Genomic DNA, 25,167 nt, shown 5'->3' with positions numbered 1-25,167 from the left:
TCCATGTTCTATGAACCACATGCATTGTACCGTGTATCATGTTTTACACCATGTACTTGTACCACGTAACGTTTATTATGTGCCGAGTACGATGTACTGTGCACCATATTCAATATACTGTGTACCGTACATTTTGTATATGTACCATGTATCATGGATAATTTATTGTACACTTGTATCGTGTTCTATATTCCGTTAACCATATATTATACATTGTACCGTGTGCCGTCATGTGCCATGTACCATGCACCGTGTACTGTGTGTTATGTACTAAGAATCATGTTCTGTGCACCATATACAATGTACCGCGTACCGTGTAACGTGTAGTGGATACTTTGTAATATAATACCATGCGCCACCGTATACATTGTACGTGTTCCATGACCCATGAACCATAAACATTGCACCATGCAACGTGTACTTTGTATCTTATACAGTGCACCAGGCACTGTGAAATTTGTACCATGTACAATGTGCCGTATACCGTACAATTTATAATAAACATAAAACCGTTTACCACGGATAATGCATTGTATACTTTGCACCACATTCCATGATCCATGAACCATATACATTGTACCATGCAACGATGCAACGTGTACTTTATATCGTACACTAAACACCACGTACTGAATATTTTGTACCGAGTACAATGTGCGTGTACGGTTAACTTTGTAATAAACATAATAGCATGTACAATGGATAATGTATCGTGTACATTGTACCACGTTCCATGATCCATGAACCATATACATTGTACTTTGTACCGTATATTGTACACCGCATACTGTGTACGAACTGTGCACCATATGAAATGAATCGTGTACTTTGTACCGTGTTCCATGATTCATGAGCCATATAAATTGTACCATGCAACGTGTGCCTTATATCGCATACTGTGCACTACCTAAGTTCTATGTATTGTGCACCATATACAATGTACCGTGTACTGTGTACCATATATATTGTAATATAATACCATGTACCATGGATAATGCATCGTATATTTTGTACCATGTTCCACGATCAGTGAACCATATATGGTACATTGAACCATGCAACGTGTACTTTGTATCTTATATTGTGTACCACATATTGTGTATGTACCTACTGTGCACTATATACAATTTACCGTGTACCATGTTCCGTGAACCATAAACATTGTAACATGCAACGTGTACCTTGTATCGTATATTGTGCACCACATACTGTGTATGTACTGTGCACCATATACAATGTACCGTGTTCCATGATCTGTGAATCATGTATGGTACATTGTACCGTGCAACGTGTACTTTGTACCGTGTACCATGAACTGCGTACCACATGCTGCGCGCCGTGTAGCACGCATCATGTACCATGTACCATGTACCCTGAACGTGTCGTGGTGACGCCTTTGGCCCGCAGCGGGGCTGCGCTCCAGCTCGGTCGACATGGCGGCGGGGGCGGGGGCTGGGGCGGGGACCGTGCGCCACCTGGGCGGCGCCACCGCCGTGCCGCTGGCGCTCCTCGGGCTGCTGCAGCCGGACCACGCCGGGTCAGTCTTCTTCTTCCCAGAAAGTACGACCCCGTTACCTTTACTGCCGAGACGGGTATACTACCACGTTTATGCTCAGAAAAATATAATACCAATCCCACCGCCAAATATAATATCAATCAATATTATCTCAATTTACACAATTTTCATTTTTTGATGTTAGTATTTTATATTTTATATATTAAAAGCATTGATTACTTTGTGGTATGGTTATAAAACACTCTTCTTATAATTCATAGTTCACTTTGTGTTAGGAGATAAGGAGAGAGTTTTACTATTTTATATTTCTTTATTAAGGCTGAGATCTCAAACGTTCAAATTCAGAGCGCAGGAGGTTGCGTGGTTTTAGGTTGGCCAGACGTGCTTTGCAAGCATTAAAAAAAATAAATATACATATTGAAATTTTGCTTCCATCCACCGCCGTAGTAGTGTAGTCCTAGAAAGGTCAAAATAAATTAACGTGATTTTTACTCTCATACCATATTTGGCTGACTGTTACAAGGAGCGGTGGATCAATCACTTTCCCTTCATGCAATTTACGATCAAAATAACACTGCATCGATACGATGCATTGGCTTCTATACAAATGGGTGCGGATAAGGGTTGGAAGAATATTGTTATAACTAGACAATTTTATCAATGTAAAATGTAAATATCATGAGGTACTTCCAATAAACAATATGTAGGTATAATTAATAACATGAAAACTATTCACATGTATTATAACATGAAAACTATTCACATATAAGTATAATTCAGACGTTTGAAAAACTCATGTTTTTGAATATGGTTTAAAAAAGTGAAATGAGGGAAATTGTAAAAAAATGACAGTAAGTACATAAAAAAATATTTGTAATATTAAATTAAAGTTGGTGATATAAAACGTGTTTTTAAATGCAGAATAGAGAGAAACATCAGTTTAAAAGTTGAACAGTGATTTGAAAGAATAAAAAGGATGTGAGTTAATCTCTAATGATGATAAGAATAAAAGAAGAAAATGTAAATAACAAAATCAATACATAAATAATAGTAGAATTAAAATGTACCACAGTGAAGAAAAATTTTTAGTTCATAAAACCTGATAAATTATAATATTTTTTTTTGCGACGACTGATATTATATTTTTCTGTGCTTCAGAATAAATAGAACCTACCAATTGTACAATGTTCCGTGACGTTAATATTGAAAAAATATTTGACATCATTAATCGCCTGATAGTATGATATTCACGATGTAGTAAAATATATTCAGGTCACTATTTAAAATATTTAATTCTTTCTTTGAAATATCAACTTTGGGTATTTTTTTACTTAAAAGTTTTCTTATTTGCGTGGAGGGAAAATTAATACTAATGAAAAAAACTTTTGTCTCTAAATAGCAATATGCAACGTCACGGAGCATTATTTAGTTTACTCAATTCTAGACCCAGAGAGAAAGCTTTGGTTAGAAAATAAAATTTCTTAATGGGGAACATTATGCTCTTTTGTGAGCTTTACTTAAACGGTTTTCCTTTTAAAGGTCGTTTCAATTACTGTAATAGAAGATTGATTTGTATTGTTGCCATTTTTATTTAATTTTCTGAAATCAAATCTTTCAGTGGATCTAGATTTGACATTTATAATACATATATTACACCCGGTTAGGAGTTACCAACAAATTCGATGGAAAACACAAAAAAACAATGAGCAAGCGTGAAAAAGAATGATTCATAAAATACGTTTTTAATTCAGATCGGTACCAAGGGTGGAAAAATATCTCTGACTCGATTCCAATGGTTCATAGACCACCGAATCAGATCGACGCGTTTTATCGGATAAGGATTATTAATATATAAATATTTTACTCTATTTATTTTCAATTCAGTTATTGACGTTATTGTCATGAATATTTTTTTTACATATTTAAAGATGAGGAGTACGAATATGTAGCTTCCTAAAAAGCTTAGTTCGCGCTGGAATGTTATTATTCAGATTTATTTTCCATCCATGGTAAGCCCTAATAATATGTATCGTGTTTGGGTGTTGGTTTGAACTTTAACCTTTTATGGATGATTGGCCAATATTCAATACTATTCGTATAATATGGCTCTTCACATACAATTTTATCTGCAAATATAATGCCGCATTATGGCACAACTGGTGTGACGTCATTTCTCTCCTGTACTGGAATACGATACCTTTTTAGTTTATGCATTTTCCTGGCTTTATCGTGTAATATATCCAACGTCAGATCGGTTAAGTACGTTGCTGATAAACCAGAGTATTTATAGACATTAAAAAATGAGCTTTATATCCCGTGATGTGTGACTAAACGACCTCAAGCGTCATTCTTTGAAGCGAAACAATATATTGTTATAATAAAAACAGCGATTTATCTGTGCTCTTTTACTTAAAACATGTATTGTTAATTGACAGATACACAAATTTATTTAAACACTTACCCATAGTACATACCTTATAACTCATAATAAAAATGGTATACAATTTTATCATCTACAATGTAAGCTACAGACATTGCTTTTTCCCTAATAAAATATACTGATTTACAATAGCACTCCTCACTGACGCAGCAGTGCCGTAGATAAGTAATAAACATTTCACTTCATATATTTGTCTAGCACGAAAAATTACAATTATTAGTTGTATTATTATACTTATCACGTTTGCAAAGCTAATGCAATACAATAAAAACTGTTAAACCAGATAGCTGACATGTAACTAAATGCAAGTAGAGAGCTTTTTGTAATAAAATATGTTCTAATAACATTATTTTTTACGTTATATTTCACCATTTTCAGAATAAAGGCTGTTATAATATGCACATAACTTTTCGACTGGTGATAAGTATATTATGTAAGCTTTGTCGTTTTTATTCATTTTGGATCGATACTCCGTGTACAAGCATTTTAATGAAATTGCGGCAAGTTGTAAAAGGCAAAAACGGTACGGATTTTAGGATTTCTTGAAAAGTGATCCCTTTATCTTCCCCTCGTTCAATTTTCTTTTTTTAGCTGAAAATCCAATTTCCAAATTATTCTGGGTGAGGTTTATTAGCTTTTACTTCCTTAAGCTATTTTAAAAGATATGATAATTTAAACAATATTTTTACAGTGATATTTTATTGGAATAAAGACAATAAAAAGGTGAAAGGTCAATAACAAACTCCATTTTTGATTCGCTTCTCTCTCATTAGAAGTTTAAGTAAATATACTCATTTATATCGAATGTTCACTTAACTCGAAACTCATCATCCTTTGAAAAAAGAATTATAGCTTTCAATTGTTTTGACACTGATTTAAAATTTTTAATCTGGAATGAAAAGGATTTGGGAAAAAGTGCGGAAAAATCTGAATTCCATGTAAATCGTTAAATGTGAAATTAAAGATTGTCGTCTAAAATTATTGTGGTGTTCTAGGAAGATAATATGAGAGTATACGGTTCAAATCTTGAATTCTCTAATAAAGGATTATTTGTGATATTTACAAGATTAATACTTTTAACCATTTTGTAAAAACGCGCTATTTTGAGTCATACTGAATTTTGAAATCAGTATTAAATTATGTAAGGACGGTTTTAAAACGTATTTGATATGTTCAAATTTCACTGATTATAATTACTTTTGTCATTTTTAACTTTTTTAACAAATTTTACTTATGATAACAGCTTTGAATTGAATTGAATAAATAAAATAAAAATAACAGAAAATTTGATTCAAATTAAAGCAAAAATTAAACATGGATTTTCTTTTAAAAAAAATATCTAAATTTTATTTTATTGATAAATTATTTTTTAAGCTTCAGATTTCACAATGTAAAGTTCAGTAAAAAAGAAATACATTTATCGAGAATTTGAAAAAATGCTCTGGTAGAAAATCGTAAAAAATATTTCAATTAAATCGTGTACTAAATTATGTAATTTATGCGAAGTACTTTTATCGAGTTCTTAACTTTGCCCATAATTTTTGATGCGGAGATCATCAATTCTGTCAGCTTTTATGGAAGATAAAATAGTTTTCAATATAAAATACAATTTTATCGCACACTTTCAAACGTGCACCAAACAATTGAATGTACTATTTTACTATGCAGTTTTTTATTTAAGTATTCAAACATTTATTTGGATGAGATAAAGAGTTTAAAAAAATGAAAAAGTATAATTTCATAAATAGACAAAAAATTGTACAGGTATATTACGACAAATTATATCAAATTACTTTGGATAAAATTATTTGACAAGTGTTTGTCTAATATTTCCAGTTAAAGTGAACTTAGAATTTCTGTATTTTTATAAATTTCTCACTTTAAAAGTTTTTATAATTTTATGTACACAAATGTAGTTATTTTTTTAAATGCAGACAACTTAGGACAATACTGTTTGGGGTACATTGGTGGCTATAATAATATTGGAGATTAATATTTGAATTTTAATCTATTTTAAAAGTCTATATTAAAATTTTATAACAATCTATTTAAAAAAAAGTTAACTTGATTGAAAGTAAAAAGTATTTTACTTCTACATTTTGAAATATTAGAAATCCATTTTAATATATCACACTTAATAAACCCTCCCCTTTACTGTCCATTTTTCCACTGATAAAAAATCCGAAAAAGCTCTTAATTCAATATCTCTGTTTCAATATCCTAAGGGCACAGCTTTCAATTTTTAGCATTGTTTCATTTGCGGTATTTGACGATTTTGAATAATTCGGTACATGTATAACATATTAATTTTATTTAATTATTTTTTGTTAATTATTTGTTAATTATTTTTAAAGTTTATCATAAATTATTTTTAAAAACTTTGGAAAAAAGAGATGTTTGATATTTTTCATGGTATTATAGAACTATGCTTTGTTATTTACATACCCATTGTATCATCAAAAACCGTTAACAAAAAATATGATATGATAGGATTATTTTGGATATGATGTCAAAGTATACTTTAATTACTTATCAATAGTTTTTTTTACTGATAAATATTAATGAGTGAATCCTTTTGATTCTTAAATTTAAGAAGTATTTGAAAACAGAACAACATCCGTATTTAGTATTTCGTGTTTATAATGCGTGTACGTGATTTCTTTTATTAGAAAACCATTTAAATTAAGTACTATTTTTTAATTTTATGAAAATCTTATGATATTTTTAAAAAATCACTAAATATCTTATAACTTCATGTGTTTGTATATTTTTCTTCTTCAAGACTAATACTAGTTTGATCACAAAGTAAGTGCTTTAATTTATTAATTTTATGTTTAAATATAAAATAAAGATAAAAATTTTAGAAGAAAGAAAACAATTCTCCTTAGAAATCATCTATATAATAAAAAAATAGGAAAATAATACAATCATTAAAAATATGTACTAAAAATTATTGATATATTACAATATAACACAGTTTTATTAAAAAAACGATAAATATATACAAGTATTATGTATTAGAATTTCAAATGTTAAAATACAAAAAAAAAACATATTTGATACCGAGGGAAGCTTTCACGCTTTAAATTTTTTTTTTTTTAATATTTTCACTCTCTGCATTCATTATTTGAATGTTCTCGCCATATAAAAACTGTTAAATATTTTTCCTCAGAGGCAAGAAAAGAAACCTTAAGTACGATAATATTTTCAAAAGTGTAGTTATCAGTATTTTTTTTACTGTGTATTTGATTATTGTTTTGTAACCCTGAAATAATTTTTCTTCCGCTACAATTTATAAATACCATTTTTTGCCAAGATATTGTTTGAGTGTTTCAAAAATAAAATATTTGTTTCAAGATAATTGCTTTAAAATATTTGAATTACAATACTCGTATTTTATTTTTTTAATTCTTCAAATAAAATTCTTTAAATTGTGAGTTATATAAATAACAGTAATTAAATTAGAAATGACAATATTATAAATATATAAAGCTCAAATTAATGATAATTCTAAATATGCTACATCACCGAATACTAATGCATATCCAAACTGTCACTTACGAAGTGTTTGAAGGTGAATGACAAACAGTGAAGTTTGAAACATCAATACTAACTTCAGAACTCTTCAGAGTTTCTTCGTAATGTTAACTACAGCAGCGGAGTTCATAGATTGAACTTTACAAAAAAGTTCAGAGAACTTTCCTTGTCGGGAGATTTTATTAAAATATTTCGAATTCCGAGAATAAGAATGTCAACGTGGTTACTTTTTACTGGGATGTTCGAAGTTAATTGAGATGGTTTGGGTAGAAAGAAAATTCAGCGACATTTTATATCAAGTGCTTTTACCGATTCAAATTAAAAATGGTCAGTTGACATAAATGTAGGTTTCTCTATGTGTTAATAAATACCAAATGCGCCAAAATCATGTATTATAGTTTGTTAGAAAAGCTTTAAATTGTCGATTCGAAAATTGAACAAAGACTCGAGTATTTATATCAAATATTTTTGGATAAAAATAAAGAAGTTTATGGTAAATGATTGCTTAAAAATAATTTATTTACTAAAGCGGGTTCGCTAATGCACACAATATTTATTCTCAAAAACATTATTCTTTATTATTTATTTAAGGATAATGTTACATTACAGAAGTTGACTTTCAAATATTTATTAAGACAGGCGCCATGGCGCAATTGGATAGTCGCCTGGCTGGAAAATTGCGATTTGCGAATAGTTTGTGCCACTGAGGTCATAGTTTAGGGCGCTCAACAAATCTTATACCGCTACGAGGTCTCAAATGCAAGATTACCAATGAAATGTATGGACAGCGTTATAACCCTCCAAGAGAGAAGTCCGCATTAAAGATATGTTCCAATTTTTGAAACTGGTAAAATAATAAACGGTACTTAAACAGGTATAAAAAAGTTTCAAACATTTTAATATCGAATAAAAAAATATTACAACATTAGGGTTAGTTCTTAAAAGCACATTTACTTTATTGATTATCTTAAATATTTAATACAAATATACAAAAACTTAGAATAAATTAGTATTACGTTGAATATTCATATTCAAATTAATAAATCCCAAATTACAATACATTTCTGCGAAAACGTTGAGTATCTACACATCATAAAACGCAAGTTATAATTGGACACAGAACCTCTGTTTTGGCTTTAAGATTTAACTCGTAACTGGATTTGTTGTAACATTTAGACCAGCGAAAAAAAATATTTACGGGATCTCCCATACATTTTCCAATTTTCGTGATATCTCCTACTTTTCAGTAGATGCCGGATCTTCGGCTTTAATGGATTACTGGAAGCGAAAGAGAGATTCATCATTAAGTCCCAATACTAGTTATTAAGGTCTTTTTTATAGATATTTCAAAGGAAAATGACTCATAAGCATGTTAAGAAGGTCACTATATATATAAAATCAAAGAAATGATCTTTGTCATTAATTTTTTAGTTGGCAAAAGAAAAAAATAGAATGGACCTAATTAGAGCCTCTCAGATGTTAAACAAATAGCATTGATAGTGGATCGAATATAACCACAATGTAATTTTCATTATTATTTGGAATATTTTATATCTGCAAAATATATTTGTTTTACTGAAAACAACCACCTTCACTAACTGTTTTAATGGATTGTTTTTTTGTCATTTTAAATTTTTATTGTTTTTAACGTTTTATTATCACGTGGTTATTTAAAAAGGTAGTAAAATACAAAATACAATTTTACCTGTATTTATTATTTTAATTTGATTAAACATTTTTTCAATATTCAAAATTTACTGACAAAAAACTACCTCTTTTTTAATCTATCAACGAGTTATATCGATCATTTAAGTTGATTAACTTAGATTAAAATTTGAGATTTGCTGATATTTTTTACAAATATAAAATAAAAATTCTAGTGTCCATTAGGATCCACGATATCAGTTTGAAGTATTCTATATCGAATCCAGTTTAAGGTTGATAGTCGTATTTTTTTTACAGAAACTTTTGTGACATCAATTTTAGGATGATATCAAAATATCATATTCTAAAACAATTATCTTTTGAGATTTTCACGATTGAAAAACTGTTACGTATAATTGTAACCACAAAACTACCGTATACATTAGCAATCACATGTTCTCACTCACCAATACCGAGTAGTTCACAAATCATTATTTAGATACACTACTTAAATACAACTCTATTTTATAATTTAACCCTTCAACGATTACTGTTTGATTTGCTGTATGTCTTACAATTTCCCCATTAAAATTCATCCACTCATCAGTAGATTTTGTGCACGATTGTTCAAGTCTGTCGTTAATAATAATTGTCTGTTGTTGCATGCTAAATCGATGTTTTGATGTTATGGGTTACCATAATGTAGCCCTTCAATGTTGATACTGTAAACGCTTTGGTGTTTTCTTGTTTGAGAAATAAATGTTCAAAAAATATAAAAGGCTAATTGTTGTCTTTCCTCTATGTCATATGTTTTAATATTAAGCTTTACATGTTTGTTACTCATATTTTGTCTAAAAATATAATATTTTTAGTGCTTACCTACCCATACAAGAATCTACTTAATTTTATTTTTTAAAAAGAATTTATCTACAAATCCTACTTTCAGACTAACTATTTCCATTATCTTTAAATATGTTTCACATTGATAGGAATTTCTTAATATTATTACAAACAATAAATAGTTCACTAAAATATCACCCCCTTTTTGGAAAAATATCTTTAACGTCATTTAGATAAATATCGATTAATTTTAGTATAACCATAAAACAAAAACATGTATTTATACCTTTGCTTGATTTGGAGTTATCCAGATAATACTCCAAGATATGTTTTAAAGTAAGTATTTGATTTTTTTGCAAGATCATGAGAATGTTTTGAGTAGATTAAGTAAAAAAAGTCTAACTGGCGATAGCGATATTTTACCTGAAAAAAAATTGATTTGCATTGAAGAAGCGTGAAACATATTTTTTACTAAATCTAATGAATTATACAGTAATTAAATGAAATGTGATAGAAATATATATTTTAATATTTATTACAACAAATAAAATAATATTTTTAATGAATGCAGATGAAGAGGACGAGCCCCGATGTGTTGCCCTCACAAACCAACATAAAAGTGCAATTCGTTTTATACGAAAGGTGAGTTTACACTTTAATTTTCATATTTTAAATTTATTACTATTCAAGTCGAAATTTATTTTTTTTCTTCAATTCCTATTTTCAAAAGAACTAAACAAAATAAATTATCCAGATGTATAATTTTGAAAACATCATAAAAACCCATCAAGTAAAACAAAACATCATAATCTTGTTTCAAAACTTATATAAAACTAACATCTTATAGATTACAAAAAAATGAATATTTACTTGTCTCCATTCCTATCTTCTTGAATAAATAAAGCGGTTTACTATTTATAATTGGATAGTAATTACATAATGCTCAACACTATAATTAAAATCTTGTTAAATATTCATACGTAAATCGAATTTAAGAAATTTCAAACAAACGACTCTTCATAAACATAAAATTTTATAAAATATTTTCAGTGAAGAATCAAACACGTATTTTTCAAATGAGCACATACAAGAATACGCAATCTTAAAAATATGGATAAAGAATTTGAATGTTTCATTGTACACATTCCTTTTCGTTGGTCCCATGAGCTTTTGAGCTCTTAGGAAGAAATTTGCCGAAAGTCTGTATAGTACCGCAAATTATTCTCAATTTATACGATCGTTTATTTTTTAAGAGATTGAGAAGAAAATTAAAGATTTATTTTTATAACTCAGTTGAATTTGAACGCCTTTGACGCTTCAAAATTATGAGTAACACGTTAGCGTTATGATTTGTTGGACAGATTTATACCAAAAAAATCAATCTTTTCAGTGCGTGTTACCTTTTTTTGTACAACATTTTGAGTGTGTCCAAATACTTGTTCACAAAATCTGGATTATCTCCAATTACAGGAGTTATTTTCATATTATTTTTTGACATTTCATCAAAGATGAAGAAGAATATGGAAGTCTGGGCATTTACGGGGCTTACGACCGTCATAGGCTGGTTTGAGTGATCACTTTACACACGTGTAACATTCACCAATTCTACCCATTATTGACAACCACACTACTCAAATTCTTCGAAGTTCTATATATATATGAACCAATTTAGAAACTTTGTTCTTGAATCACTAGAACTTCACTAGAGACATCTATTGGTGAGATGTAAAGAAGCTTTTTTATTAAGCAGAAACTCTTATATTAGTATGTGAGATCCGAATCCCGGATTATAATCACACACATGAGAAACGCCAGAAAATACCATTTTCATTTTTATTATTAAGCTTATAATTTGACCAGATAATTTATTTACAACATTTTGAGTGTGTCCAAATACTTGTTCACAAAATCTGGAACAAGTATTTGGACACACTCAAAATGTTGTAAATAAATTATCTGGTCAAATTATAAGCTTAATAATAAAAATGAAAATGGTATTTTCTGGCGTTTCTCATGTGTGTGATTATAATCCGGGATTCGGATCTCACATACTAATATAAGAGTTTCTGCTTAATAAAAAAGCTTCTTTACATCTCACCAATAGATGTCTCTAGTGAAGTTCTAGTGATTCAAGAACAAAGTTTCTAAATTGGTTCATATATATATAGAACTTCGAAGAATTTGAGTAGTGTGGTTGTCAATAATGGGTAGAATTGGTGAATGTTACACGTGTGTAAAGTGATCACTCAAACCAGCCTATGACGGTCGTAAGCCCCGTAAATGCCCAGACTTCCATATTCTTCTTCATCTTTGATGAAATGTCAAAAAATAATATGAAAATAACTCCTGTAATTGGAGATAATCCAGATTTTGTGAACAAGTATTTGGACACACTCAAAATGTTGTAAATAAATTATCTGGTCAAATTATAAGCTTAATAATAAAAATGAAAATGGTATTTTCTGGCGTTTCTCATGTGTGTGATTATAATCCGGGATTCGGATCTCACATACTAATATAAGAGTTTCTGCTTAATAAAAAAGCTTCTTTACATCTCACCAATAGATGTCTCTAGTGAAGTTCTAGTGATTCAAGAACAAAGTTTCTAAATTGGTTCATATATATATAGAACTTCGAAGAATTTGAGTAGTGTGGTTGTCAATAATGGGTAGAATTGGTGAATGTTACACGTGTGTAAAGTGATCACTCAAACCAGCCTATGACGGTCGTAAGCCCCGTAAATGCCCAGACTTCCATATTCTTCTTCATCTTTGATGAAATGTCAAAAAATAATATGAAAATAACTCCTGTAATTGGAGATAATCCAGATTTTGTGAACAAGTATTTGGACACACTCAAAATGTTGTAAATAAATTATCTGGTCAAATTATAAGCTTAATAATAAAAATGAAAATGGTATTTTCTGGCGTTTCTCATGTGTGTGATTATAATCCGGGATTCGGATCTCACATACTAATATAAGAGTTTCTGCTTAATAAAAAAGCTTCTTTACATCTCACCAATAGATGTCTCTAGTGAAGTTCTAGTGATTCAAGAACAAAGTTTCTAAATTGGTTCATATATATATAGAACTTCGAAGAATTTGAGTAGTGTGGTTGTCAATAATGGGTAGAATTGGTGAATGTTACACGTGTGTAAAGTGATCACTCAAACCAGCCTATGACGGTCGTAAGCCCCGTAAATGCCCAGACTTCCATATTCTTCTTCACCTTTTTTTGTATTTAAAGAAATCTCTGTTTGTTCTCGTTTTATCCGATGCAAAATATTAGCGAGTCGTTGTATGAAAAAACATGTCACCTCCCACCCGGTGGGGCTTTTTTACTTTCGGGGATACATTTGATTAGTATATTTGTATACATATTTTTAAAAAATGATATGCGGATGGGTTAATAATTTATCCCTCATTTATATTCTAATTCGTTTTCAAGCTTGAGTGAAAAGTAAAATATGTATGTGTACGTTGACAATAAGCATATGTATAATATTATGTCGACGAAATTATTCGTGGCATTCGACCTGTGTTGTTTTGGTAATATAATAGAACGTGCTTTAACCGTGCGGCATGGGACCTGTGACAACGAGAGCCTTTATTTTGTTATGGAATATAGAATATACGAGTATACCCGTACGTGCCATCTCTCGCCATCAGTGTCGCTCTGAAATCTCTACGTTGTGAAGTTTAGTGCGAACGGGTTTAATGGTTTGGCGAGTTCCGGAGTGCTGCTGCTAAACCACGGAGCTTTGTTTAATTTCATGCATCGCGAGTATTTTTTGTAATTATTGGGATTAACCTATATTCGACGTAACGTGATATTATTCAATTTCAATACATTATAGTCCGTGTTTATAATTGGTTTTGACGAAATGCTAATATTGTGACAAATGAATCGTGCACTCACGTTATATTAGACGATTACTAGGAAATATAATACATAAAAAACGTGTCAAACGGTTCGAATTATAATAATAGAATTATTTTAGATTCTTTTTCTCAAATGCAATAACATTTTTTTACATCAGCTTGGAATCAGTGTGGGAATGATTTAACTAATCGTGAGAATTAAGATGTGTGAATCAGAGAGACAGAGTACTTACACATTACTACACTTGCATAAGAGTAAACATTACACATATTGAAGTGTTGAATGTAATGTTTGTTTGCCTATTCTCAACAGATGAAGTATTTTGTTGCGAGGCGCAAGTTTAAGGAAGCGTTAAAGCCTTACGACGTTAAGGACGTGATAGAACAATACTCCGCCGGGCACGTTGATCTGCTGGGCAGAGTAAAAAATGTACAAACTAGGTATAGAGGATTATCAAACCCCACTGTATTGTGTAGTGATCCATGAGTGATCAGTTCTTGTCTCCTTTGTACTCTAATATTGGTCTGAGCGTGTTGTGCACTAACTACCCAAGCCATCGCTGCACCTGACAACTCTAGCGGTTTATACCCAACGCTCAATAATTACACTCTTATGATGTATCCAGAAACACCAACATTACTCTCGTACTACAATACAACAAGCGAGACCTTTCACTCAAGTAATTAATAATATTACTATTAAACTTCATAGATTCGTGTCGCTACCACCAAACCTCATAATTTGGTGTTCGCGAGGGTTTTATTATAATACATAACATTTACAGTCTTTCCAAGTGTTTTGTGTTTGAAAGTTGTCAGAGAGAAGCGATGGTCTTTGCCTTGAATCGAAATATTTGCTTGATAGGATTCTATTGCATCGCTAGCAGACTTAACTGCAGAATGTGCTGTGCGTGCATAAATATTTCTACCAATCGTTTTGAGCATGAGCCGCTATAATACATACATACTATAAAATACTTCTGTATACCTACTAATTCGACTTTTCTGTCTCTTCCTATTATCATCCATGGATGCATCACCATCTCAAATAATGCCACAGTTTTTTTTGGTATCATCCGACACAATATTTTTCATTTTTGGATGAATTAAAATTTATTGAAATATGCTAATTTCCTTAATAGATTTTTCACGACTTAGAAATAATTCTGCATGTGAAGTAGAATTTCGAGGAAGCGATGGAGATAAAAACAAATCATACTGAAACTTTTTAACGGATGAGTAGTTTCTATGAATTTTACAAAATGGCTATTTGATGCATGGTATATCTTGTTAGTTAAGATATTACTTTTTAAATAGTGAAGTAAATTTAACTGATTTATTCTTCTTACGAATACAAAAATAAACTTTTCGCTTTTATTAGATGATGAATCTGGGCAGATTTGATCATTAGAAGACAGAATGAGACATTTTACATTATAAACATGAGCTTACACCATTACCATTAGATGTTGATTGACCGTTTGATAACACCGAGCCATGTGTTCCAAAGTGAATGCAGCATCTCACCACGTGCGTCGCTATTCCCCCTTTATGTTTTACAACTGGCTGTTCCTTCATGTTGTGTGTTGTTTTGTATGTTCCGTGTAGCTCAAGTATTTTCTCGCACGCAAGAGATTTAGGGAAGCGCTGAAGCCTTACGATGTTAAAGATGTGATTGAGCAATACTCTTCGGGGCATGCCGACCTTCTGAACAGGACCAGAAACCTTCAGTTCAGGTGAGTGGCCCCAGAAAGAACGAACGAGTACTTCGCCATTTCTCAGACAGTTTGCTTACAACCGAGACGTTACAACTCTACGTGCATCGCTATCAACACCACATATCAAATTAAATTATAAAGGAAATATTATTACCTGTATGAATATTTTTTAAAAACTAATTTAATACTAAAGAAGCTTTTTGTAAATAGCATTTTTTTAAGGAATATAGAAATTAGCGATATATTTCGAAAAAAAACGTTGATTTGTTTATTAGCGAATATTGCAATTTATACTAAACGTATCCCTAAAGCTCAATATTTATTATTACACGTTTGAAAAAAAAGTATATCGCTCTCACAATTGCTTCAACATATTCATGTTACATATTGTTACTCTATCTTCACAGACACTTTGCTTTGTAGTTTTAGATTTTTTTCAGCTGAAACATTATAAATTGTTTGAAAAAAATGTCTAAAATATTTTTTGTTTCATTTGATGTTCATGAAAGCGGTTAAAAAGATCTTACAATTTATTTATTTTAATAAAAATATAATGCTCCGATATATTATAGACGTATTTATACACACAAAGGTATTAATTTATTTATACACATTTGTATATATTTTGTTATACGTTTGTGTATAATATATTTGTGTTTATATTTTTTCAAATTATAAATTAATGCTGAGTAACATATAAATTCTTCATCCATAATCTAGAAATTACATTAGAGATACAATTTTGGAATTTACATATAATAGCACGCTAATTACTATTCTGCTTATCACTAGATTAGATATTTGCTTATTAATTTATATCTAAATCTTTTTCATATAAATAAGTACTTCACGCAATTAAAAACGTATATCAATAAAATGTTTTTCATTAACCTGTAAATAGCATTGGTATTATGTAAATATATTATTATATAAAATTATAATAACGTACCTTTTTAGATGGAACATTCTGGTAACGTATTATATTTTTAAAAATAAATAAAATAAAGGTAGGTGCTACATATCTGCAAAATAAACGTTAATGTGTCTGCAAAATATTTAAAAAATCGACGACATACAAAAAAAGTTTTTATTCTTCCAATAAAACGCAATTTTCGTAGAATAAAAGATCTACAATAATGATAATTTATATAAAAACATGCTTACCTTATTTAAAATTTGTAATTCTTTTCTTTTTTAAGCACTTCACATTTCAAATGATTATTGTTTTGAACACATAATTTTTTTTTAAAAGTACTTACTTATTCATATCCTTTGTGGAGCAAACGCTTCACTACTATGGAGAAAAAATAGTGTTTCTTGTTCAATATTGAATGACATGTAATTATTATTCTGTTATTGATGAAAATATTTATTTTAGGTTAGATCAAATTCTTGGTAGGCAAGGATCAAAAGCGAAAGATGTTTACGCCTCTAAAATCAGCCTGGCTAGTAGAGTCGTCAAAGTAGAAAGACAGGTAAGAAAATATCTTTCATTTAATTATTTATCGTGATTAATTACTGTATTTTGTGTGAATTTATTGAGAATTCAGTCACTGAACAATTTACAATGCCAAATTTATTTTATTCAGACAATTATTCTAATTAAGATCAATCTACAGATGAATTGATCAAATTTGATCAAATTCAGAGGTCTATAAAACAACTAAATGACAAGTATAAAATCTGAATTAAAAAATAAAATCTGATTTTAAAGATACAATTTATTCATTTCTAATTTTAGTTTTACATTTAAGTAAATACCACTTTTTCTTAAAATCTATTGTGACAATACATCCCGAGCCATTTTTTCATTTCATTTCGTGATTTCATCCGCATACGGTGTTTGAAAATTATGCGGAATGCATTGAAAAACGTGCCACAATATTTTCAAACCACGTGTCGCAATGAATTTCAAGAAAAAGTGGTATTTACTTAGTAAAACTAAAATTAAAAATGGATAGATTTTACCACAAAGCAATTGCCGAATAAATTAATGAAAGGATAAAATTTAAACTAAGCAGTAGTATATATTTAGCACCCAGTTAGTATATACAATACATACATAAAAATCGATTAATTAAAATTCGGTTAATATTAATTCAATGTTATGGACGATATTTGTGGAGTCAAAACGCCAAAACGTTACATTTCCATTTTAAATAATTTTAAGTAGTCAGGAATTCTAGCTTGTAAAATTGTTGCGTTTTTTGTCCGCCTCCGTAGTGTAATGGTCAGCACGCTCGGCTACCGTTCTGGAGGTCCCGGGTTCGTTTCCCAGGGGGGGCCAAATAAATATAAGTGATTTTTTCACTGTTATATTTATTCAATATTACCCTAGACTGGTACCTGAAGCGGAGGGCTGATCACCTTTCCTTCATGTGTAAACGATTCTGCGTTTATATGACGCAGTGCCCTATGCATCATTGGGGTGCGGATAAGGGTTTTATTATTATAAAAAAAATTGCGTTTTGGTACGATTTAATGATTTCATATTGGTTTAACAGAGGATTGGCCACATTTGTCGCAACTTTAATTAAGGTTTCGATAGAACACAGTAAACAGAACAGATATGCATTTGAAGGATTTTTTTGTGTAATATTGGAAATGTAACTTTTTGGTGAGGATATTTTAATATTATTATTATTTTAAGTGTTTCTAAATAAAATGTCAGATTATATTGTGGAGCCTTACTCTTTACGGACTACTTAATGTTTTATTTCAGTTACGTAAAAATCTTGATAGGGCAGGTATGCTTATGGTAAAACACAAAGTAAAAATGCTAAAGAACAAAGAGATTTTAGCACAAGCATGCACTTTGTTCTTTTTACCCTCCTTTATAAGAAACGTACTTCATATTACGTAATGCACGTAAGTTTTCCTCTCGACGTTTCCTACAAGCTGGAATGTTAATCCGAAGAATTTTTATTTTTATTTAATTTACAGAATCTGTTGAAATAAAATAAAATAAAAGTACCTTAGCGTGTTTTTTTTTAATATGAATATTTGTTTTGATACTACTCTTTATAAATAAAATTATAAAAAAATACATGAAGGCATAATCTTAACATGAATTTTTAATTTCAATCATCCTTATTGTTGGTACTTAAGGAATATATATATAATATTAGAGTGAAAAAATCAATTTCATTTATTTAACTCCCCCTCCCTTGGGAATCGAACCAGGAACTTCAAGTACGGTAATGGAGCATGCTGACCATTACACTACGGAGGCGGACATATCGGGGAATTATGTAAATGATGATAATTAATAAATAAAAAGAAATAAACATAGGAAATGAATCTACTTATGTGTCGCCTACTTTTTAAATCCGCCAGATCCAATTTTATAAGATTTTAATACTCTATCGGAATGCAAATTGTGGGTTTTATTGGTTAAAATATTTTTATACTTAAAAACTCTACTAAAAATACTTAAAAACAGCGTTGTATTTCAAATTCCGCTATATTCATGAAACGTGCCTTCTGACCCATATCGGCCAATCGGAGAGCGGGGATAGGTCAAAAATTAATATGACGTCATTATCGGTTTGTGTCTCTTGTATTTTTTTAAATACTGGAAAAAAATCTATTTTTTTTTAAAATTCTCTGTTTGAAATTTTTTCTCCAAAGATAGACAAATCTTTAAAACATAAATGTTACTCGGAGAATTTTGCATTTTTCGGAAAATCGACTTACACGGACCTGGCGGATTTCGAAAGCAGGCGACACTTATGTACTAGGTATAAATTCTGTTATAGATCCTTTTCACAAGTTTCGAATTTTTTCAATGTTTTTTTTTAAAGGTTGATGATATAGAGGTCAAGTTGGACCAGCTGCTCGAGCTGTACCTGGAGGACCGCAAGCGGTTCCCCGCGCTGATGGAGGCGCCCGCGGCCGGCGCCGGGGGGCCCGCGGGGCCGGGCGAGCCGCCGCCCCCGGCACCGCGCCCGCGCCCCATCCTCGTGGACAAGCAGTGCTCGGAGCCCACCTCGCCCATCGCCACGACCTTCCAAGCGGGGGCGGCCGGCGCGGGGGTGCAGGCCGCGCAGGGCGCGCAGGGGGCGCAGCTGCGAAGGCCAATGCACAGAGGGTACTCGGATCTCGGGAATAGGATTAGGAAACGAGTTACTTTAAGGTGAGCGCTCATTAAGGGTGTACTCTCGAATAGTAAATTAATTAAGCAACCGGCTGCGCGAGAAGCCACAAGTGTATTCCGCGTACATATTTTTTTTAGTATGGATATGAGAATAAGATTTTTAAAAAAAATTATGATTTTAAAAATTAAAGATGAAAAGGAAAATTCCAATTTTCTCAATATAATGTACTCGGCTTTTTGAATTTAAGCTCCGGTAAGTGAAACAATATTTTTTATGTGTAAAATTAAATGTCTTTTTTTTTTACAAAAGTACAGACTTAAATATTTTTTAAATCTTATTGAAATTTATCTACGGCTAATGCAACACCGCTTATCATGCCCTACTTAAGCTCAACTTTATAAATTTTAAAGCCTACTCGTGAGCGGATTTACTCTTTATGTTTCATGTTACTATTATATTATGTAATTCATGAGTAAAAATTATAGGAAAAAATCACATTTTTATGCATTCTCCCTTTGAAAAGAAGAGGATCAGGTTTTGAGGCATTCTCTTAAGAACCATAACAATCTCCAGAGATTTATATTTTCGATAAGCTGAAAGGAAATCTATAAATTCTCCAAATTGAGTTTCCGTTGCTTTGTTAGTTTTTTGTCAGGAAAGACCGTTATCCACTTAGAAAGAGTACCGATAGAAATCTAGTCACTCGAGTATTGAACTTACTTGTTTAACGTACTTTGTCCGTATATTGTACTCCGGGGAGCTTGGCCGTGTAGTTACAATTATGTAGACATTAAACACGCTTTGAATTTCAATGATAATCTTCATAACTATCTACAAACTAACCATCTCGCCGCTTCCCACAAGAGTAGCAGAAACGCCAAACCAATCTGTATTTGCAAACAATCTTCGCCTCTCGCATTCCATTCCGTTCATGCATCTCCCCATACATACTCGCCGATTATTTCGACTCCTGACCTACCACTTTCAAGTTTTAAAATACTTAAAATGAATAAGGAAATACTTGTTTTTATACTATTTCAGTTTATTAATGACTACTAGTTTCGCAAGCTAAACTTCCATCGTCAGGTCTGAATAATAACTAAAATATAAAAAAAAAACTGTTCTATAAATAAGGAGAGGGGTAAGTTACGGGGAGGGGGTAAGTCAAGTGGGCGGAGTTTGAAAATACTTCATCATACCAAGTTTTCTCCATCTTCTTCTGCTCCTACTTCTTATTATATCACCTTTTTACCGTTCTTTCATCACTCATATTGAAAATAATAAGTTTATCTTTAAAAATAATAAGTTTATCTTTAAAAAATATATAAATGGTGTTGAAAATAAAAGAGTTATTGAAAGGTAAGGAGTTAAAATTTTTATAAAAATATGCTTTTAACCCTTTGGGCGCGTAAATCGACTATAGTCTTCAGCTTTTACAAGCCATAAACTAAAGTAAACAAATAAAAGGAAGTAAAAAGAAATTTTATAGAATACTTTATTTTTTATGCTTTTTTTTCAAATCAATTTTTTTTGCTTAACTTATTCAAATGGTTAATGTATGTGTATTCTAAAAACAACCGAATTCCAATCAATATACCTCAAAATATTGCGTGGGGATACGTATGGCGTCTCGTGAGTTCCCCTTTAATTATCTTCATACATTCTTGTATTCGTTCTATGTTTAAATTATATATGGATAGCCATGTTTATTATATTTAAAACTTTCCTGATTATTTGAAACACCTTGCTTACGCCACATGATATTTCAGCGGTGTGCCTCAATGCGGGGACCCACCCCTACGGCCGCACCCTCCTTCACAAGACTCTACTAGCCAACTCAACGATAATGGTAAGCAAAAATATTTTTTTTACATTCAATGTTGCTTGCGCAAATAGTTACGTTTTATCGAATTAATCCTAACAGCTTTCGTTTTCCCTGCGACCATTTTATTTGAAAAAATATCGTTATTCTGTTTGCGGAACATTCACATAATATTCAATTATAAATTCATTTTGGATTGTATGTGAAAGGTGAGGGTAGACGCTCTAGAATATATTTTTCCTTTAGTCATTTCGCACAAAGCTTTTCTTAGAAATTTGATTTATTCAAAGAATGCAAACATAATAATTCCATCAATCACTCTGCGGAGATTCTGTCCAAGTTTTCACCTTTTTTTTGATCTTTTCTCCGTTAAAAAAAATATTTTGAACTCAGTTCAGATGGAGAAATATGCGGTAAAACCTCGACATAACGGACCTCTGTTTAACGAACTTCGGATATAACGGACAAAAATCCGGTAAATTAAAAAAATATATAAAAACGTCCTGTTAATATAATATTTGCTTAAATTCAAGCGTCGCCGCATGTTAACAATTTTTAGCAGCCACGATAATCACAAAGTATGTCTCAAAACTTCAAAAGTGCAAAAAAAACTTGATTCTTTTTCAAAGCAGGATAACAGAAAGTAAACTCGTTGATATTAAATAGCAAACCACTTCACGACAAGTGTCCGAAGACAATAAATATAATTTTGTTTGTGGTTTGCATTGTTTATTTATATCTAAATATACATAATTTCAACAAAAGTTTTTTTGATTAATTTTAAACGTATTTTTTCCACCCAATTAGTCCGTTATATCGAGGTTTTTACTGTAATTTAAATGGAGGTTTGAAATGTTTTTTGGGATTTTTGTTAAATATGGTTGCAATTAGTTATTTGATCGGGATCGTCCAGATTGAAAGCACTAACTCAATTCTCCAATTGGCGGAGTAAGAACTAGTCCTAAGCAAGTTTAAGATGATTGCTTTCTGACCCCGGAGACTTGATCCACTCAAGAAGTTACCTCGCTTTCATCATCAGGTACGTGTCGCATTAGGAATATTAAGTTATCGATGTGTTCTTTTTGTATAGCACCAGCATGTCATGCACGTTTTACTCTATACTAAAAATGACAACTAAAACAATATTTAAACAAAATCTAAATTATACTCACATTTAATCATACCATTTCATATTTAAATATGATTTTTATAAGTAAGTTAAAGTAATCTTTAAAAAATATCACTACCATCTTTACGTCAAAAAAACGGTATATTACGATTCTTCACAAGTCTCAATGAAAAAATATTGTGAACAAAAAAATAATAAACTCATCTTTTGTTCCAACTTTTCTAGTTATCATTATCACAACATATTATTAAGTTATATACTGTAATAAATTATCACAAAAATAGTTATTATTATATTTGACAAGTTTAATAAATAAGCTAAGCTATCGCATCTTCAAGGTGTTCAAAAAAAAGATTAGAAAGTATTTTACAACAATATGTTAATGATATGAAAAACCTTTAAAAAAAGTACTCAGTGTGTTCATAAACTTTTGTCTAGATTACGTATCTATTATTATTATTATTATTAATCTTTTAAGCACTATACGAAATATAAATTTTGCTACGGAATAAACTAGTTATAATCCTAATAACAAAGCTCATAAACTCAAAGACATACGTAAATTATCCTTCAAAATAAGTTAATAATGAAATTAAATGTATTTATACGTGTATTACATTATTGAATGTTATAAAGAGTGTTCAATCAAACGTGTGTGGACTTGAGCAAGTATTTAAAATTAGCATAGTTAAATTAGAAAAAATAAATTTTTGGCATAATTGTAATACATTAGTCGTGAACCACACCATGGTTTCATTAAAAACTTTCAAAGAATTTATAACATTGAGTAGTTAATTTTAAAGACATGACTTATTTTTATTTGAATTGGTTATGATAATTATATATTATATCTAGGTTTAGATTTTCTTCGTACATTGTATCATTGCTCTACGAATCGGAAAATTATATAATTTAATACAAGCGGAGTACTTAGGATCACCTATGTAAACTTATATTGATCTTGATACAAAAAGTGTAATTTTTATTTTAGAAGTCACGCGATTCCGGCATTTTAAAATGCACCAGAACGGAATACATTCGAGAAAGCCAGGGAAGTGGGTTGTCAACTAATAGTACCTAATAAAAAAAAACTTGTTCAGGATTTGCATGCACAAACGGAAAATGTTTTCGAGCACCTGGAACGGTGCTCACAACAGAGTCTCGTGTTAAATTGCACTTTTTCAAATCCTCGAGTTTCATCGTGGATGAGGCGAGTGTGGCAAACATATCCGGTTTTCGTTAAACCGGTTAGACAGTAAATATGGTTAAATTGTACCACATAATTACCGTTTATTACGTCTTATGATATTTTACGTTTCACACGTATTTGTAAGGGTTTCAAATAATTCATAAAAATAAGATCTAAATGGCATAACGAATGTTAATTGCGATTGTTTATTTAATAAAAAGATCATCATCGGTAATATTAATTTAATTTGATAATTATTTAATTAATATGTATAAAACATTTTTTTTGGAATTAGTAAATTGGTTGCTTAGTTGTGCATTAGTTCTTTGTTTAAAACATTTTCTTTTGTTTCTATATTATTCATTTTTTAAGGTTTTCCGTTTTGTGAGAAAAATGTTAAGTGATAATCAAATTAATATTTTGAATTCAACTTGCGTAACATTGATTAAATAATACAGCAAACAATTTGCATCAAAGGGAAGTCTGCAAATAATTCCAGCAGTGTGAGAAATTTGTTTTAATTATTTAGTAACTAACTAACCATCACGCCGCTTTCCCGCAGGGGTAGGCAGAGAGAATGGAAAGCCATACCTTTCTGTCTTTACAAACATTCTTGTTCTCTTCCACGTTCTTGCATCTCCTCATACATAACCGCCGATTATTTCGACTCCCTAGCCGCTTTCAAGTGTTTGATATACCTGATCATACCAAGCTTTCCTCGGTCTTCTTCTGCTCCTTTGTCCAACTAAAATCGCCGCATAAATTTGATTTACTGTTATTTCCTCACTCATTCATAATACAATTGCATAGCTTTTGTAATAACCGCTGAAATACAGTTAAAACGAAATAATTTTTAAACTAAATTTTCCGGTAACTTTGCCTACCCCTAGTATAGCAAGGTAGTACAGCGAGGTAGGCGGAGTGAGCACCCCACGCGGAGCAGTCGAATGAAGAAGTGGCGCATTATCTGCCCCAAGTACTCTGCACATGTGTACATAGTTTCTCGTGAAACGGTCAGTGCTCCATTCACACTGCCAACACGACGTATAGAACCCTAAATCTTTTCACCGCTCTCCTGCGATTATACTCGTATGACGTATATTTTAACTAACTAACTAACTAACCATCACGCCGCTTCCCCGCAGGGGTAGGCAGAGAGAATCGAACGCCACATCACTCTGTCTTTGCAAACATTCTTTGCCTCTTCTACATTCATGCATCTCCTCATACATACCCGACGATTATTACGACTCCTGACCCGGCCGCTTTCAAGTATTTGACATACCTGATTGTGCCAAGTTTTCCTCGGTCGTCCTCTGCTTCTTTTTCCTACTACATTCGCTCCATAAATT

The 25,167-nt window shown here is 31.0% G+C and overlaps 1 protein-coding gene across 9 annotated transcripts in view; it reads left to right on the top strand.

The window, feature by feature from the left end:
- LOC148310710 (potassium voltage-gated channel subfamily KQT member 1-like) overlaps nt 1-25,167 on the top strand; it is a 261,723-nt gene that overhangs the window by 212,061 nt on the left and 24,495 nt on the right. For all 9 annotated transcript variants that reach the window (XR_015837366.1, XM_088257926.1, XM_088257927.1 and 6 more), the window contains 5 exons: nt 10,549-10,619; nt 15,469-15,596; nt 16,957-17,053; nt 19,382-19,713; nt 21,445-21,524. Coding sequence is in view for 8 of the 9 variants with exons in the window: in XM_088257926.1 (XP_088114052.1) it covers nt 10,549-10,619; nt 15,469-15,596; nt 16,957-17,053; nt 19,382-19,713; nt 21,445-21,524 (708 nt within the window). In the remaining variant the exon portion in view is untranslated. The remainder of the gene's footprint in view (nt 1-10,548; nt 10,620-15,468; nt 15,597-16,956; nt 17,054-19,381; nt 19,714-21,444; nt 21,525-25,167) is intronic.

The sequence above is a fragment of the Brachycentrus maculatus genome, unplaced genomic scaffold, assembly GCF_059751285.1.
Source record: "Brachycentrus maculatus isolate JH-2025_06_01 unplaced genomic scaffold, ASM5975128v1 h1tg000089l, whole genome shotgun sequence".
Lineage (NCBI taxonomy): Eukaryota > Metazoa > Arthropoda > Insecta > Trichoptera > Brachycentridae > Brachycentrus > Brachycentrus maculatus.
This window is presented reverse-complemented; position numbering and strand designations above follow the sequence as displayed.